The 19,755-nt window shown below is 40.4% G+C and overlaps 1 protein-coding gene across 1 annotated transcript in view; it reads right to left on the bottom strand.

The window, feature by feature from the left end:
• Positions 1-19,755, bottom strand: part of flt3 (fms related receptor tyrosine kinase 3) — an 88,747-nt gene that overhangs the window by 4,981 nt on the left and 64,011 nt on the right. Inside the window, exons 15-24 of the mRNA XM_067985519.1 lie at positions 16,961-17,093; positions 15,496-15,600; positions 11,865-11,975; positions 11,613-11,766; positions 8,475-8,611; positions 6,748-6,869; positions 6,538-6,660; positions 2,242-2,353; positions 2,055-2,154; positions 167-272 (exon numbers count right to left, since the gene is read on the bottom strand). Coding sequence (XP_067841620.1) covers positions 167-272; positions 2,055-2,154; positions 2,242-2,353; positions 6,538-6,660; positions 6,748-6,869; positions 8,475-8,611; positions 11,613-11,766; positions 11,865-11,975; positions 15,496-15,600; positions 16,961-17,093 — 1,203 coding nt within the window. The remainder of the gene's footprint in view (positions 1-166; positions 273-2,054; positions 2,155-2,241; positions 2,354-6,537; positions 6,661-6,747; positions 6,870-8,474; positions 8,612-11,612; positions 11,767-11,864; positions 11,976-15,495; positions 15,601-16,960; positions 17,094-19,755) is intronic.

The raw sequence follows: 19,755 nt of genomic DNA, 5'->3' as shown, positions 1-19,755 counted from the left end.
CATGAACGAATTTTTAAAAACTTCAAAAGTAACCCATCGGTTGTGAAGTGCTTTGGGGTGTTAACAAATGCTATATAAATACGTTCTTTTTTATGTATACAAAAGCCTTCATTTCAAATACTGTAATTATGCTCTCAGCTGTTCCTGTAAGTCTATGATCACTTACAGCTACTTCAGCATCTGCTAGCTGCTTTTCAAAAATAGAAACTAAGTCTGAAAATGTGAGTCTTTTCCCCGGATCAAGAGCCCAGCAGGATTGTATCACACTGTATCTATGAGAACATGGAAATGGATGTTAAAAAATAGGAACAGTAATACATTGCACATAAATAACAGAACTGCAATGAATCCTTTAAACAATATATTCAAACGTTCAAGATGTTTGATTTCAGCTTTTGTTTACCAGACCATAGAGCATTCAAATCAAATGAAAAAAATTGCACCCTCAAAGTTTCATTTTTGAATCTAGGCTTATTCCCAAAGGTCCTGGTTAGTTATATAACTAAAGTAGACAGTGTAGTAATGTATAGTTTTATAATGTATATTTTAAAGTGAACATAGACACTTAATAAATTGGAATTTTGTCCATCTTTAAGGTGGTCAGCACACAGACAAGCAACAAGCATAATTACACCCTGAAGATGCTCTAAAGCTAGATTCCATTGGTTCACTTCAATATAAAGTATACTCAATACAATGGCCAGATGTGGAAATGTTTCTTTTAGCATCTCAATTTTTATGCCTGGTGGCAGTAGTAACAAGAGACGTGCATTGATCTCTTGGTAACAGGAGCAGGGAGCTGATCAACAGGACTTGGGAAAGATATACTGTACCGTCGTCATGCCAGTGAACCTCCCTCTTTCTGTTATGGTGCCGCAGGTAGCGGAAATCAGGCCAGTGAAAGTGGGCCTTAATTCACTTCACAGTTGACAAAGGCCACTCCAACTATGATTACGGCCATAAAGTGCTGTTCTCAGTGGACCAGGACTTGAGCAATGTACGGCATAAGCAGTTATATAAACAATATTTTTTGTGAAAGAGGCAAAATGATTATACAAGCAGCACTGTTACCTGCGAGTGACATCTAATGGAGACTGAAATAATTGTCAAGGTAGAATGTAAAGTGTCATCAGCAGACATTACAATACAATATTTATTCATTTATTTCCTTCATTTGAAAGTCTTTTCTTACATTCTTTAGATTGCTCCTGCAGTATACATCAGACCCTGACCAAGAGGATGGGCAGACAGTCAAGTCATAGGCCTCCGCCACTGAAGCTGTTGATCAGACACGAGAGTCGCTTGGACAGCTCAACCTCCAAAATATCCTTCTGTAAGGAAGAACCTCGCTTCCACTTTGCACCACCCCTTGAGATTGACAACATGCCATACTCAGAATCATAGGCATGAGCCCATGTCCTACCAGTCTATGGGACACCACATTGAACCAGCGTGTCAGCTAACATTAAATAGTCAAACATTTTTCTTATTATCTTCAGAAGAAAACTTCAAAATTAGATGTATTGCCAGGGCAACCGGAGTATATCAACAGGGTAAAACTAGTTCAAGAGTTCAATCGGGTATGATAGCATAGTGGTTATGTTACTGGACTAATAATGCAGAGGCCTGGATTAATATTCCAGAGTCATGAGTTCAAATCCCACCACAGCAGCTGGGGAATTTAAATTCAATTAATTAAATAAAAATCTAGAATTAAAAAAAACTAGTATCAGTAATGGTGGCCATGAAACCACTGGATTGTTGTAAAAACCCTGGTTCATTAATGTCCTTCAGGGAAGGAAACCAGCTATCCTTACCCAGTTTGGCCTATATGTGACCGCAGACCCACAGCAATGTGGTTGATTCTTAATCACCCTCTGATTAAGAAGGTGGCTCACCACCACCTTCTCAAGGGCAATAAATGCTGGCCCTGCCAGTGATGCCCACATCCCATGAACAAATTTTTTTTTTGCACAAAAATGTTATTTAATGTGTCAGATTGATTAAACCAGAGTTTTCAATTCTTATGTAAAACTGAAGGTAGAAAAACTTACATCCCTTCAGTAGCATAAAACGGCTGGTCCATCTTAAACCCACTCTGAATTAGCTTGTAAAAGTTTGTATCTACTTGAACTCCAGGATATGGATTGACACCTGAACAGATATTGAAAATATCACATTAGACAACACAACTGAATTCATGGGATAATATTTGGATTATCATGAAAAATTAATAATTACCAAGTGAGAATATTTCCCATAATAAGATTCCATATGACCAGACATCACTACGAATTGTGTAACTGCCTTCAAACAAGCTTTCAGGAGCCATCCACTTGACAGGCAGCCGTGCCTAAATTTTTGAGAGGAAACAAAAGTTAATAAGTAAAATGTGCTAACTTATATTATTATAGGCTACCCTAAATTACTTTTTCTCAGTATAATGAGAGAGGCACCATAATGAAATTCTACTGTGGCAGCAAATGGGAAGTATACTAAAGTCAATGTTTTCTTTCATCAGTCACCTCTGCACAGCCTCTGCTGCCTTCAATGTATCACAGGGGGAGAGGGAATTCTACTTTCCACTACAAAGCTAGGTATTTCCACACAAATATTCTGCATTCAGTTTCTGCAGCTGTTGGATTACCTTTCTTTTTAATATACAGGAACATCGCCCTCTGTCGTACCCTCGAGCTGCAAAAGGCCTGAAGAGTGTGAAAGACCAGAAGAGTGTGGAGTTTAGCCTCAGAGGGAGTTATCGGAATATAAGTATTGAAATTTTCATTTAGATATTTTATTGTATTTTGAGTTTAAATATATTTTAATTGATTTAATTTTAGTTGTTCAATATTAGGAGCCGTTTAAAGTTATTTATTTAGTGCCTTAACTTTGAACTGTGATATGTGGGCCATCATGGCTCCTCAGTGTAAAACTTGCTTTAAGTGTCAGAAAGTTAAGTCTTTGAAGCAGAGGAACTCTGTGCTCGAGCAGCAATCGGTCACACCGAGCAAGCATCACAGCAGATGAGAGATACCTGGATTGTAATCTCCAGAAAATGGCTATCCAAGAGGCAGTGCTAGACACTAGACACAAGGATAATGTAGAAGCAGAGAAGTGGATGACTAACTGCTGTCAGAGCAACAGAGATTTACAGGAGTTACTGGAACTATGCTTTTGATACTTAAGGGGTGAAACTGGTCTTTGGTGGTAGTGCAAAACAGGCTTTAATGAATCAGCCGCCCAATTTGCATCATGGGCATGATGTAAAACGGGCTGCCGTTTCACTACCACTCATTTTGCACTACTGCCAAAGATCAATTTTACCCCTTAGTATTGGACAAGTATGAGGTGGACAGTGACAGTCACTCAGAGGAGGATGGTCCTGAGCGAAACTGCCACACCATGGAACATGGGGCTACCCAAGGGGGTGAGGGTCAAATTACTGGAGACTTAGAGGAAATCTGATTCAGGTATTCAGGGCTATTAAAGGCATGGAAATCATGAAAAAAAATAAAATGTTTGAAGTGATGAGGTCTGTTAGAAGTAGAGGTCATTCATACAAACTGAGGAAGGAGAGGGTGAAGTTGCATGCCTGGAAGTTTTACGTTTTCCAGAAAATGCTTGACCTGTGGAGCAGAATTCCAGAGGAGGAAGTGAGGACAGATTCCTTGCAGTCTTTCAAGAAGGTGTGGAGATGAATTTCTGTAAAACAAGGTCATCACATCATATGGAAGAGAAGAGTAAGTTATTTCTGGATAATAACTTGTGGGTCTGAGGCCTCCTGATTGACTGCCTGGAGTCAGAGAGGAATGTTTGCCAAAGACATCCCGATTTAGCTATGGGTGTCTATTTCTTTTTCTTTCCCAGGAGGTGGGATGAATTGTGCATGGAGTGGAATCTGCTGGTGGATAGCAGAGAGCATGTATGGGCTCTCATGGTCTTTTCTCATGTGGGTGTAGTCAAGGATTAAAACAGTTGCAATTTTTATTCGTTTGCCTGTGGAAAAAACCTTACCTGTGCTTAGATCTTTCTTTATATGGTCTGTCTGAAATCTGAAATATGGGAAACTGTAGATGCATGTTTGTTTTGCACTTCTGTATTGGTAAACCAATGTACACCACTGGTCCATGTGGAAAGAATTAGGTTAACAGAATAGGAACTACTCATTATTTCTCTCAGTATTGCACTCATCAAACTGGACAGTGCAGGGCATGTGTTGTGCTTTCCTGAACATTATTTATGAGTTTAGTAACCCAGGGATTTCTATACTTTCTGGAAGTATAGGATGTTTATCGTGTCTGCTAGTTCATCTACCAAATCCAGCTTCACAAACTCTACATAGCTTGCCTATTGACAAGATTGCACACCATGTGATTTAGAAAGAGTTTGTGATAAATATGTATAGCATGGGAACAATTAAATAGATATCTTTCTTATTATGCCATAAAATATTTATAATGTGTATATATTAAAAATTTTACATCAGCCACAATTCCTATGTCAACTTTCCGCATGACCTCTGTCCACATTTATAATGGAAACTGCCTATGTAAACTTGTCACATAAATTACACCCTTCCACCAGTGGTGGCACTGCAGTATCCCAGTTTTGCATCTCAGGTCCTCAGCTTGTACTGTAAAGAAACTACCATGCTATACATCTCTCTGCTTCCCGAGATTCCTTAAATTTTGTAAAAGTATTATTAAAAAAAAGGGGCAGAATGAATGTCTTTAAAAATGGAGACTGAATTATGTTTGCATGCTCCGGTCCAATTATCCCCTGCTCTCTGACCACCTTTCAACTGAAGACTACACTTGGTCTTCACTTCCCATACGGTAGATCGACTACTATATTAAAATTCGTGAGAATTTCTATTTTACATGCCTATTTCCTGCTGTCAAAATTTAGTCATGCTTTTGTGATATTTAGTAATGTTATGCCTATAGTGTACTGTCTTAACCAACACTCTGAGATAATGCTTACTTCTAACTCTCTTAATAATTAACACTGTAATGCCTGTTATTCAGTCCTACCACCACTAGTGATGCTATGGCGGGTTACCCAAGTCCACATGCCATTTTGTTTTCTCACCAGATTTTTCAGGTAAATTGATTGAAAATTTTTAATTTAATACAATGCCTTTCAGGTTTTACTTCTAAGCCACCTAATTCATTAACTTTTTTTTGCTGCTTTGCCTCTTCGTCATTTAGGCCCTGCTTCACTCATGCCCTCTGCCGTACTGGGTCAGCCACCTATTCGAGTCACTTTAGGCTCCCTGTTGGTTTGGTTCCGCTCAACTCTTTTTACTTGTCCTTGTTTTAGCAAGGTCTCACAATGAGATAAATGATAAGTTAATCTGTTTTTGGTGGTGTTAGCTGAGGGATGAACATTGGATTGTAGGAAAACTCCTTTGCTCTTCTTTAAATAGTGCCATGAGATCTTTTATGTCCATCTAAATAGGTAGACGAGATCTCATTTAAGGATGGCAAGAGATGAGGGTATTAGATCAGACAAATCAGTGAAAGAGATCACAGAAAGATATAGGCAAATACATGGATAAGAGAGATCAATGCAAAGAGAGAGGGGAGCAGGGAATAGACAGACAGCAATATTGGAATCAGTGAGAAGATCACGCAGACAAACCAAAGGCAGACACAGATATTGGGGCAAAGGTAAAAAGATCAGGCAGAAGGAAAGAGAGAGGAAAGAAACAAAAGGAGAAAGACAAACAAACAGACATGTCAGAGGGACAGAATGAGAGAGACAGGCAAAGGTCACGGGGAAGAGGACTCACTTTGGGCAACACCATCGGAGATCTACTAGTAATAAAATAAATTGTGTTCAGCATTATCATAGGTCCTTCCCACAGTTCAGATGGCATAGCAGAGATGAAGTTCAATTTATTTAGCTCCTTGAGAACTTGAGGGAACTGATGAAGGGTCACATCAGCAACATTAACCTGTATTTCCTTTTACTGATACTGATGGACCTGCTATGTATTTCCAATATTTTCTGTTTTTATTTCAGATTTCCAACTTTACAGTTTTGCTATTTACAGAAAAAAAAGTTAAAGAAAAAGATCCAAATTGTTGTGTGAATTTAAAAAAATTGACATTAAAAAACATCTGCTAATTTAGCCAGTGAATAGCTGAGCACAGCAAGCCAGGTTCAAACTTCAGCCTATGCTGCGTTAGCTGATCTTGGCAGGGGCAGTGACAGTGACTAAGGTGTTAATGTTGGGTTAGGGATTCCTGCTCCTGATCGTTATCCAGCAACACCTACTGGAAGAGAGTGGGGATAATTTTAACTTTTGAGAATAGTGTAAAATGGGCAATAGCGGATCGGCAGCCCATTAAACACCTCTCCCTATTTTCCTTTGCAGTGACTTCAATGGAAAAGAGAATTGTAAGGGATGTATAATGGGTGGCCGAGCTGCTATGCCTGGTTTACACTGTCGCCAGATGTTAAAATTACTCTGTGTGTGTGTGTGTGTGTGTGCGGTGAGGAGAGATAAAAAAAACATGTACATGGACTTACGTTGCCTCGCACGACATAGTTAGAATCTTGCATGACGTCCCTGGCCAATCCAAAATCACATATTTTTGCTACTTTCCCATGCGTCACTAACACATTCCGAGCTGCCAGATCTCTGTGAATACACTAACAAAGATCAATGATTAACTTACTATGGTAATGTAGATCTGCAACTTTGAAAACTTGACCCAAGGACTGTTTAAGTAAGCTTACACTTCGTGAAGTGAGGAATTCCATCCCTTTGGCAACTTGATATGAAAAGCTGAGAAGATCCTCAAATGTAAGAACGTGTAAATCTTCATCTTCGTATCTCCTGCTATTCTGATAGTTAACTTCTATACAAAGAAAGGTCCAAAAATGTATTAACTGTGTGATTGTGATTAACTGGCATTCATGGAATCTCTGATAGGCTCCTCTCTAGATACTAACCTACACCTTATATTTGTTGGAATCTTTATATCTTATTTGTTAATTGCCACAGCTATTTGTATTGAAGAACAGACAAACTTGCAGCATTACTCAGTACTAGATTCTTGTTTCTTTGCCATATATCTGGACTATAGTTAGATGATTAAGTTTGCCAATTTGTTTTTAAAAACTAGTACCTACAAAATAAATATCAACCTTCTGAAATGTTTTCAATGCTAGGGTAAAACTTCCTCAGATTAGAATATATTCTCTGATCCTATGTATAGAGATTGAATAGAAAATAATTCCACGCAAGGCTGGAATCTCCTGTTGAAACTTTGGATTGTTTTACAATGGAAATTATACTACGAGCATAGACTTAGAGCAGCCAGGAATCCATTTTTGTCATTCTAAGGCAATGAAAATGATCAGTGAAAATTACTTTGCCAATAATAACTTCTTTGATATTTAATAGCCTTTCCACGTTGTCATATTTATCTTCAGCATGTAAGAGTTTAGTATAATTAAAAGTAAATCTTTGATAAGTGTAGTACATATGAGTATAAATTATTTCTGGGGGTATGAACAGTCAGATGAAGCATATGTCCCATGAGGAGAGATTGAGTAGAATAGGCCTATACCCTCTGGAATTAAGAATAAGAGGTGATCTTATTGAAACATACAAGATTCTGAGGGGGCTTGACAGGGTAGATGCTAAGAGGTTGTTTCCCCTGGTTAGAGAGTCTAGAACTAGGGGGCATAGTCTCAGGATAAGGGGTCGGCCATTTAAGACTGAGATGAGGAGGAATTTCTTCACTCAAAGTGTGAATCTTAGGAATTTTCTATCCCAGATGGCTGTGGATGCTGAGTCATTGAGTATGTTCAAGACGGAGATTGATAGATATTTGGACTCTCGGGGAATCAAGGGATATGGGGATTGGGCGGGAAAGTGGAGTTGAGGTTGAAGATCAGCCATGATATTATTGAATGGTGGAGCAGGCTCGAGGGGCTGAATGGCCTACTCCTGTTCCTTGTTCTTATGTTCTTATTCCATTTGTGACTCTATAACAAGATCGTCCTTACTCATGAAGTAACCTGTATATGTCACTTGTTTTATGCCAAGTATTCTCTAGGTATCATTCTCTGCACCACCCTAAGGAGCTTGCTTCACCTAATCAGTGCATCCATCCACAACTAAGCCATGGAAGAAGCTGCCTGACTTGACATTTCGCCCTGGTAGGTTGACATACTTGAATTGCAATCCGATATGTACAGTATATATGTATAAAATCATAAATACACATTGAGCAATAGTGGTTGCTCCCTCCTGAACTGTAAGAGATGTCATATGAATTTTGCAGCGTTTGTAGCATACAGAGCACTGACCTTGACTATGGTTTTTTCATGTGCTCAAATAAACAACAGATCAGCTACTATAGAGTTACTAATCACATATGCTCTATTTATCCTTACAGTATCAAACAACCAGTTGCTCAAGAACAGTTTTGCTTTCTACATACAAAACTTCTTACCTGTATTTAATGGGCATGTTAGTTCACCCTCGCTGAATAGTAAATCACAATCACTCCTTTGTGACAAGGTACCAGTACCAGGTTTTCTATTTATTGGTACATAAGATTCATTTTGCAGAAAATTTCTATCTTTGTAGCTGTTCAAAATATGGAATAAAGGTAATTTATCTTTACTAATGTAATAGGTACACTTCCCACTTAAAAGCTTTTCCTTACACAGTAAATATTTACATATTTTATATCAGGTAATAAAATAAACATTACTGCCTGTAATAAATTCACAATTGAGCAGCAAATCTGAAAATAAGGATGATCTTGTACAATGTTCATTTAAATGTTCTCATGCTCATCAGCTGGTTAAGGCAATAAGTAGCTGAGTTGTACAGATGAGGGAGATTCCAGGTTTTATTCCCAGTCTGTGCTGAGTTAGCTGATCTCTGGTAAGGCAGCAATTGTGACGCTATAATTGGCCTCAGTGCCCCTGGGACAGAGAAGACAAAATAAGCTAGGGTTCCTATTCCTGATCATTATCCAGCAACCCTTACTGGAAATGCGTGTGGGTCGACATTGAGAGAGAAAATGATCAGTTGACTGTGATACCTTCTGTGGTTTAATTTCCCACCAACACTCACAGTGTAGGCTCACATGTGAATAATGTTGGTTAAAGTACAGCAAGGTGATTGATATAGTGGAACGGTAACCTACCATGGAGTGAATGCCTACAGGAGAGAAAGGGGGAGGGGAGAAAATTGGTTCCCCCTTGCGGAACAAGCTCGAGGGGCTGAATGGCCTACTCCTGTTGCTATGACGCTGTGAGCATCAATTACAAGGTAGTAGTCCCACTGGTGCTCATTCAAAATATTTAAAAATATGTGTGGGTTCAACCAAGTTCAAGTCAGGCCCGTTCAAAAGAAGAGAAAGGAGCAGTGTCCCGTAACACCAGGTTCTTTTTGCAGTTAATGCGCATTTCCTGGGGTATATAGGAATATAGGAACAGGACTAGGCCATTTAGCCCCTCGAGCCTATTCCACCATTCAATTAGAACATGGCTGATCCGTATCTTAACTCCATCTACCCACCTTGGTTCCATAGCCTTAATACCCTTGCCTAACAAAAATCTATCAATCTCAGTTTTGAAATTTTCAATTGACCAAGCCGCAACAGCTTTTGAGGGGGAAGACAGTTCCGGATTTCCACGACCCTTTGTGCAAATAGGTGCTTTCTGACATCACCCCTGAACAGCCTACCTCTAATTTTAGGGTTATGCCCCCTTGTTCTGGACTCTCCCACCAGGGGAAATTATTTATCTCTATCTACCCTATCAAATCCTTTAATCATTTTAAACATCTCAATTAGATCACGCCTTAATTGTCTATATTCAAGGAAATACTAGCCTAGTCTATGCAACCTGCCTTAATAATTTAACCTTTTTAGCCCCGTTATCATTCTGGTGCATCTGCGCTGCACCCCCTCCAAGGCCAATATATCCTTTCTGAAGTGAGGTGCCTAGAACTGAATGCAATACTCTAAATGGAGTCTAATCAGTGCTATGTACAGCTGTAATATAACTTCCACCACTTTGTATTCCAGCCCTCTTGAGATAAAAGGCCAACATTCCATTAGCCTTTTAAATTATTTTTTGTACCTTTTTGTATATGACATGGCAGTGACATCATGATGTCATTTTTTAGGGATCCCATCCAGTGGATGACTGTCCTGAAGACCACCAAAAAAACTGAGTGGTACAGATTTCTGGCTTACAGCAGCTAACATGCCAAAATGTCACTGGGCATTTGCACTGCTACAGGCCTTCACGACCTGTAGCAGTGTACAACTTTCCTCCTCCTTGCGGAACAAGCTCGAGGGGCTGAATGGCCTACTCCTGTTCCTATATTCCTATGACGCTGTGAACATGAATTACAAGGTAGTAGTCCTGCTGGTGCTCATTCAATATATTTAAAAATATGGGTGGGTTCAATCAAGCTCAAGTCAGCCCTGTTCAAAATGTGCATTGTCCAGTTTATGCTGGGGCACGGGGGATAGCCCACTTATATCCAGAATGAGGGCGTGTTTTGGGAAAAAAGAAGCTCCTTGGCATGTTTATGCAATTTGTTTGTGGCAGCAAGGATCAAATCATTCTTTCACCACCACTAATTGTGGAAGGGTGCTTTGTATATTATTTTCACAATTTTACAACACCAAGTTATAGTCCAGCAATTTTATTTTAAATTCACAAGCTTTCGGAGGCTTCCTCCTTCGTCAGGTAAATGTTTACCTGACGAAGGAGGAAGCCTCCGAAAGCTTGTTTACCTGACGAAAAACATTTACCTGACGAAGGAGGAAGCCTCCGAAAGCTTGTGAATTTAAAATAAAATTGCTGGACTATAACTTGGTGTTGTAAAATTGTTTACAATTGTCAACCCCAGTCCATCACCGGCATCTCCACATCATTATTATTTTCACGGCCATTATTATTCAGTATAATTGCAAAACATTTTGCAAAACCTTTGTGAATAGTGACTGAATGATTTTCAGCAAATACAAGCTACATTTACTGATAACTGAAAGAAAGAATTTGCATTTATATAATGTGTTACATGTCCTGAGGATATGTCAAAGTGCTTCATAGTCAATGAATTACTTTTGAACTGTGCTGTAGGCAAATGCAGCAGCCAATTTGCACGCAGCAAGGTCCCACAAATAAAGATGAGATAAATGATCAGTTAATCTGTCTTGGTGGTATCAGTTGAGGGATAATTGTAGGTACTTTCAAATAGTGTCATGGGACCTTTTACATTCACCAAACAGAAAGGGTCTTGGTTTAACATCTACATCCAATAGCAGCACCACTGACAATTGAACTTATAACCTTCTGATTCAAGCAAGAGTACTACCACTGAGCCATGCTAACACTTACAGAATATTAGTGAATAGGAATCTAAGGCAAATTTGAAGCAATTTGATTATATCTGATTTATCTCTTGACAAGTCTGATAGCATTTCTCACTGAATATCGAAAGAAAACATTTTTATTACTATGTGCTTACATTTGTTGACGGCAAATATGACAGAAATAATAAAAGACACTGAAAAATAAAAATATTGACCAGAAGTGAATTCAGTAAAAATATATTTTACCTGAATTGTTGATCGTTGTAAAGATTGTGATAAAAGCTAAAGTTGTTGTGTGCAAAGACATCTGTCAATGTCTTATGAAATTTTCCCCGGTTATTTCTTAAATAATTAAGAAGGTCTCCATAGCAACAATATTCAAAGATTAAATATACTGGACCTAAAATAGTACATAATTAAAACATTTGATAAGCAAATGTAAATAGCATGATTTAGATATGAAGATGCTTAAACAAAGGTTTAGCGAATAGTTCTTACCAGAAAGAGTACAAGCTCCTAAAAGGTTCACAATGTTTTCATGGTGCCCCATGTGAATCATCATTTTCAGTTCAGACATTAAGGCATCTTTTTCAGCAGGTTCAGATTTTTCTTTTAAGTGGAGAATAAAAGATATTCATGAGTCCACACTGATTTAATTGAAATTATTATTCAAGGCACTGTTTGACATTGTTAACTTGCTGAAATATCAGTGCAACTAGTTTCTTTTATTTATTCATTCCTGGGATCTGGGGGTCCCTGGCAAGGCCAGCATTTATTGTCCATCCCTAGTTGCCCTGAGAAGGTGATGGACAAACAAAAGGCATCCTTTACCCATGCCTGAAGCAGGCACTGGGGCGCTAAATTGGGCCATGTAGTGCCAGTTGTTTCGGCACTACGCGGTCTTCCGAAGTGCTAAGGTGGCATCTTGGCTGCCCACGCACGTTTCCAGCGTGACGTGCGCCGGACGGCATCAGGAGTTAGCGCAGGCGCAGATAACGAATGCCGGAAGCATGTAAAGTAAGGAGAAAATGGATACAATCAATGTGCACTGCTGATTTAAAGTGATAGACACGATTTGGGACTTAACGCTCAACTCAACACAGTCTTAACCCCGACCACCTGAACGTGTCTTAGTGTGCCTGGAGGACCCCCCACCAGTGCTATTTAAAGGGATCATGCAGGATTTACGGCTTAGTGGCTGGATTATTGCTTCTGGCTGCCAAGACATTTGTAACTGTTTTTGGAGATCTCCTATACTTGAATACTAGGAGTAGGGGACATAGCCTAACATTTAGAGCCAGGACGTGCAGGAGTGAAGTTAGGAAATGCTTCTACACGCAAAGGGTGGGAGAAGTTTGGAATGCTCTTCTACAAATGGCAGTTGATGCGAGCTCAATTGTGAATTCTAAAATCTGAGATTGATAGATTTTTGTGAACCAAGGGTATTAAGGGATATGGGGCTAAGGCAGGTTTATGCAGTTGGGTCACAGGTCAACCATGATCTCACTGAAAGGCGGAACAGGCTCGAGGGGCTAAATGCCACTGCCACTTGCTGCCTCCTGATATGCGCCTCCTTCTCCTTCAAGAAAGCGGGATGTGTGTCTGGGTGATGTGCCTGTCATGGTTGAATAGCTGCCAGTGTGTGTGGCCTGTGAGTTGTGGGTAGGCGGCTTGCAACAGTGGTAATGTGTAAGGGTGAGAGGAAGCATCTGATTGGAAGAGTTGAGTAATGAAGGAAAGAGTTTGTTGGTATGTGGGAGATGGGGGTGTAGTGCATGGAGCAGTGCATGAGGCTAGTGGTGCAGTTGGTAGGAGATGTCACTTGTCAGTTGACCTCCCTCACCTTGACCACTCGTGTCAAAGCATTGAACTTCTTCTTGCACTGCATCCATGTTCATGATGCTGTGCACCTGGCATTGACTTTGTCCCCCGCTGCCTCCCACTGCCTTTTGGGTATATGTCTGGAGGGCCTCTTGCCCCACCACCTCCGCCCCCCCCCCCACGGATATAGGATGTCCCTCCTTCTGTCCACCTCTTGCACCAAGGTCTCTAGTGCATCAGCAGAGAACCTTGGTGCACGCACTCTCGCAGGCATGGTACCAACTCAGATCAGCAGATTGGTGAGGTCTGGCATGCAGATTGGAGGATGTGGGATTTAGTAGTGTGCAACCTTTATTCAATGTTTTAACATAACTCATCAGTTTGTAAACATAGGGATGGGAGCTGCATTTGTGTTTTGCATGTGTGATATCTGACTCCGTGCAGACAGCAGACTGTTATTATCAGCAAATAACAGGTACCAGCTACCTTTAAGAGATTTTTAAGCGACAGCCTGCCTTTAAGAGATTGGAGCACCACCTGCTGGTGGGAAGTGCAAATTGCATGGAATCCTCGTTCAACGCTGATTTCCAACGCAGTCTCGTCCTGCCCGCGCAGGGGCCATTGGTTGCGGAGTAATAGCGGATCACGCTACCCCCGCCCAATAACAGGCCCTATTCAATTTTTCCCCCTTGGTCTTTTGCATACCATTTTCAATATCAGAGCACCGTGGACATCACCAAGAATGGGTGTGCCTGTATTTCTAGGCAGATAAGTTAGGTTTTCAAGCTGCTTATTTAGTACAGATACTGTCTCTAGGAATAAGGCATGGATAATTCAAGACAGAAGATTTGCCTTCAGACAGTGATTCTGTCACTGAATGCACCTTCTCAGGTAATTGACAAGAGTGACACTAATGAGTTGAAATTGCTCGTTTAGCACATCGGTTATAATATTCCTCTGAAATTCCTGTGTGCTACTTTATGAAAGTCATTAATCTGTTTATTTTAAATGGGTTAACACATTTGTTAAGATGGTGCACGTAGGTGTTTAACACTGACTTGCTAACCAGTGTGTTAAAAATGCCGCAGAGGGATTTCGATCTTCAAAGTCAAATATCCAAGGTTCCAACTCACATGTTAAAATTTTTAGGACCTCTATTTGCCTGAAGCCCACTGATTTAGAATTTCTACCCTCTGATATTCATGTAATGCCTCTTTTGTCTCTGCAATTTTGCTCCACCCTGATTACATCTATGCTATTACATTGCAAAAAACTGTACAGTTGAACATGTATGAACTGATAGTCACTCTATTAGGATGTTTCTGTGTCTGGAGTAGGACAAACCTTTTGCTCCAGGCGGACTGATTCCAGAATCTCCTAAAAGAAGACATCAATGGCATTGAAAAGATTTAAGTGTGTGCTTGTGTGTTTAGATATCCCCTCTTCCAAGCTATTGATAGGTGTTAGCATGGTTATAGTATCAGTATCTTTCATATTGGTCTAATGTGGTCCTTGCTGCTTTGGTGCCTATATGACCATACTGTTTACTCTACATTTATCTTCACCATTTGCTCTGATCAAAGCAAAAATCCTTTACAAGATTCCAATAGCTACGTCTATAGGAAGGTGCCTCACAAAAGGATCGAGCTCAGAAGAAATGAGGCTTCTTATCTTCCATTATTATCTGCCTCTCTTAGCCTCTGACTGTCAAAGTTTCAACACTCAGCTTCATATGTAACTTTTCCGTTTATGAGTTGTCCAAGCAGTTGGACATATTTATTCAAGCTTTAGATTGGCCCATTATAATTACCCAATACGTAATGTAGGAAAATAAATCAAAAATCTTTTTTATGTTTTATTTAAATAGTTTTCATTCAAGGCTTTTTCCGGGCACCTGCTATAGTTAGAGCTGCTTTGTTGAATGAAATGTATTTAAAAGTGGAAGGACACATTCAAGTTTAAACACAACTGTCTATTAAAACATATTGGTGAGGCTAATTCTGTTAAACTATTCCAAAAATAAAGTACAAGAACAACAACAAAAAACCTGCAACTAGCAGAATGCTATTAGCAATGGTCACTGTGAGTTGTGGTTTTTACTTCTTTGTTTTATTTAAACTGATAAATATGAACCAAAAATACAGTCATTTAATAAATTGATATTCATTATTAATTTTAGTGAATACACAATTTTATCAATATTTTGAAAGATGACATCATTCATATTTCATGAGTGTGTGTCAATATTTTTGTACAATATTGAACATAAACATTCTGCTTATAGCTGTGTGGCATAAATTGCACATACCCTTCAACATCTTCACAGCTACTTGGACAGGGACATCTGCTTTACTAATTCCATATGCCGTGGCTTCTATTACTTTTCCAAATGCTCCAGAGCCAAGTACATTCCCTGTAGGGCACAAACAATTAACTAAGAACTATACCAAATTTCTCTGAAGTTTATGCATACACTGAACAATGGTGTCAAATAAGGAATTTTATCTTATTGTGGATTAAAAAAACGAAATAAAATAAATTGGGGATTGTATTTTTGAATTCCATTTAGATAAACACCTAAAATGTCATAACCTGCCTTTTCTCTTTGTGGATGCTGATTGACCTGCTGTGTATTTCCAGCATTTTGTGTTTTTATTTTAAATGATGCCCACTTTAGTTTTAAAGGTAAACACAAAACTAGTATTTGTGAATTATTGGGGTGGTTCGTTGTTCTTCCCCTTTTTCTTAACTGAAACCATTATCAAGTGCAGACCCGCATCACTCAAACTCATGTATCCTGTATCCTAGGTACCTGCCAGGGAGATTTAACTACAGTCTCCAACTCTTAACTAATCTGCTGTGCAGTTTCAACAACAAAAGCTGTAAGGTTTTTTTTTATTCGTTCATGGGATGTGGGCGTCGCTGGCAAGGCCGGCATTTATTGCCCATCCCTAATTGCCCTTGAGAAGGTGGTGGTGAGCCACCTTCTTGAACTGCTGCAGTCTGTGAGGTGAAGGTTCTCCCACAGTGCTGTTAGGAAGGGAGTTCCAGGATTTTGACCCAGCAATGATGAAGGAACGGCGATATATTTCCAAGTCGGGATGGTGTGTAACTTGGAGGGGAACGTGCAGGTGGTGTTGTTCCCATGTGCCTGCTGCTCTTGTCCTTCTAGGTGGTAGAGGGTTTGGGAGGTGCTGTAGAAGAAGCCTTGGCGAGTTGCTGCAGTGCATCCTGTGGATGGTATACACTGCAGCCACTGTGCGCCGGTGGTGAAGGGAGTGAATGTTTGGGGTGGTGGATGGGGTGCCAATCAAGCGGGCTGCTTTATCTTGGATGGTGTTGAGCTTCTTGAGTGTTGTTGGAGCTGCACTCATCCAGGCAAGTGGAGAGTATTCCATCACACTCCTGACTTGTGACTTGTAGATGGTAGAAAGGCTTTGGGGAGTCAGGAGGTGAGTCACTTTATGAGTTCTTTATAACAAATCCTTTATAACATTATAATATATTTTGTGTATAAGAGAAAGCAATGAATTCTCACGTGGTCTTGTTAATGTTTTCAAATAACTAATATTTTTGAAAGATACGGTGAGTTTTTCTTTATAATGCACACTTTCAGCAAAATATCAAAAAATGGACTGTATCACTTTAAATACATGAGATATAAAAATTGCCCTGGACCTGGGCAACTTGTCTTATTTTGTTACTTTAGGCCCAAACTTACTATTTTAGTGGCAGTTTATATTTTCTATTCGACTTTGGAACAGATTACTTACCCAATTCCAAGTTTTCTCGAGGAAATTCCCATTTTATGTCATAATCAATGTGGCTAAAATCAACATAAATGTAGTCGTTCTCAGAGGATCCAACAATTTGTATCATGTGGAGCTGTCTTTCATAGCCAGGTTGCTTAAACGAAGATCAGAAAGAGATTGTACATTAATCAATGTACAAATTTCGGATATGCCACCAGTTATTATGCGATATGTTACAAACAACTGTACTGAAAAAAAAAGTGTGATTATAGAATCATAGAAATTTCAACACAGCTGGGACACTATGGCAGTGCTAGGTCCACATCGGAGCTATCTACTTAAAACCCATTTTATAATGAGTAGTTCCTGAAAAGAACATTAATCTATTTTTAGTTACTCACTTCCTCCAAATAAAAGGTGTCGCAGTGGGATCCCGTATGGGTCCCAGCTACGCCTGCCTTTTTGTGGAATACGTGGAACATTCTTTGTTCTAGTCCTACTCAGGTCCACTCCCTCACTTCTTTTTCAGTACATTGATGACTGTATTGGTGCCGTTTTCTGCTCACGCCTCAAACTTGAAAATTTTATCAACTTTGCTTCCAATTTCTACCCTTCCCTCCACTTCACATGGTCCATCTCTGACTCTTTCCTTCCATTCCTGAACTTCTCTATCTCCATTTCTGGGGATAGGCTGTTAACCAATATTTGCTATAAGCCCACCGACTCCCACAGCTACTTTGATTACACTTTCTCCCACCCTGCTTCCTGTATGGACACTATTCCCTTCTCCCAGATTTTCCATCTCATCAGTTCTGATGATGCCACCTTCCACACCAGTGCTTCCAATATGTCTTCCTTTTTCCTCAACTGAGGGTTCCCCTGCACTGTAGTTAATAGGGCCCTCGACCATGTCTGTCCCATTTCCCGCACTTCTGCCCTCATCCTTTCCCCTCCCTCCCAGAACCATGATAGGGTCCCCCTTGTCCTCACCTTCCACCCCACCAGCCTCCATATTCAACTTATCATCCTCCGCCATTTCCGCCACATCCAGCACGATGTCACCACCAAACATCTTCCCCTCTCCAACTCTTTCAGCATTCTGAAGGGACCGTTCCCTCCGCGATACCCTGGTCCACTCTTCCATCACCCTCGACAACTGCTCTCCTTCCCATGGCACTTGCCCTTGCAAGCGCAGGAGATGCAACACCTGCCCTTTCACCTCCTACCTTCCCACCGTCCAGGGCCCAGACACTCTTCCAGGTGAAACAGCGGTTTACTTGTACTTCTTTCAATTTAGTATACTGTATTCGCTGCTCACGATGCGGTCTCCTCTACATCGGGGAGACCAAACGCAGATCGGGTGATCGCTTTGCTGAACACCTCCGCTCAGTCCGCAAGCATGACCCTGACCTTCTGGTCGCTTGTCATTTTAATTCTCTGTCCCATGCCCACTCTGACCTCTCCGTCCTCGACCTCCCACACTGTTCCAATGAAGCTCAACGGAAGCTTGAGGAACAGCACCTCTTCTTTTGATTAGGCACTTTACAACCTTCTGGACTCAACATTGATTTCAATAACTTCGGATCATAACCACTGTTCCCATTTTTTTGGACAGGAGGTGCTGGTGATGGTTCTGCTGTTGCCATTTACAGCTCCTATAGACCCATCTTTTGTTTCTTTACTTGTCCCATCACCACCTTCCTTGCCTTGTACCATCATCCCTTTTGTCAGTTAATCACTCCTGCCCTCCACCCTATCAGAGACCTTCCCTTTTGTTCTTTCCTCCCCTCCCCTTCCTGCCCCCCCCCCCACTTTCACTGGCTCCGTACTTGCTTAAAAACTGTTAAATCTTCAACTTCTTCCAGTTCTGACAAAAGGGCATCTACCTGAAATGTTAACTCTGTTTCTTTCTCCACAGATGCTGCCTGACTTGCTGAGTATTTCCAGCATTTTCTGGGGGTTTTTTTTCAGATTTCCAGCATCCACAGTATTTTGCTTTTTATTTTTAATTAGGATAAGTTTGCTCTCTATTTCTGTCCTTCCCCTTGGTTGCTATGGCTCATGCAGCAACTGTGTCCAAGGAATGGAACAGGTGAACTATTCTCTTGTATCTGCAGATGCAGTTGTGACCAGATACTTGCTGACGTGTGAAAGCAGACAGGTGATTACTGCCCTGCTGATTTTCCCTTTTCCTGTGTGAAGCAACATCTGGCCTGCACTCAACACTTCCCTCCAGTGACACAGCTAGGAATTTAATGGTATGGGGACCACAAAGGGTAAATTCAGATCCCACCACTCTCTTGCTCCAAACCACGGTGCTATTCCATTACTGCAAAAAACGATAAACTTTTAAAATGTGATTAAAAGCTTCTACATAGGCCGCAAAAGATTAATAGGCCACTCCGTGCGCGGAACAGCTTAGGTTCACAATCTGTTGGTTCTCCAGTGGATTGTGCCATAGAGCTATAGGATGTAGGTTTGCACACAATTCCCCTCACTGAGATCCCAGTCTTGGCTGTGCCATCAGGATAACTGCTGAGTGGAAGCCAGACAGTTCCACACAGAAAGAAAGAATCAGAAGATGAGGAAGACTGAGCTATTTTCACAAATCTCTGGTGGCTGGTTACAAAGTGGTACTGACAGGTCTGGAGCAGGTCATCTGCCACAACCGTAACCAAAGAGTGATATATTGGACATAGGGTCCTAAGAAAGGGGTAGAAAATATAAATAAAGCACAAAAAATAAAATAACCATAAATTAATATATTATGTAGATTTTACAAATTAGTACTCCTGCCTCAGAGCTTCTCACAATGG

This window comes from Heptranchias perlo, chromosome 6 (assembly GCF_035084215.1).
Source record: "Heptranchias perlo isolate sHepPer1 chromosome 6, sHepPer1.hap1, whole genome shotgun sequence".
NCBI classification, from domain to species: Eukaryota; Metazoa; Chordata; class Chondrichthyes; order Hexanchiformes; family Hexanchidae; genus Heptranchias; species Heptranchias perlo.
Note: the sequence above shows the minus strand (reverse complement) of the source record. Positions and strands in the feature narration are given on the sequence as shown.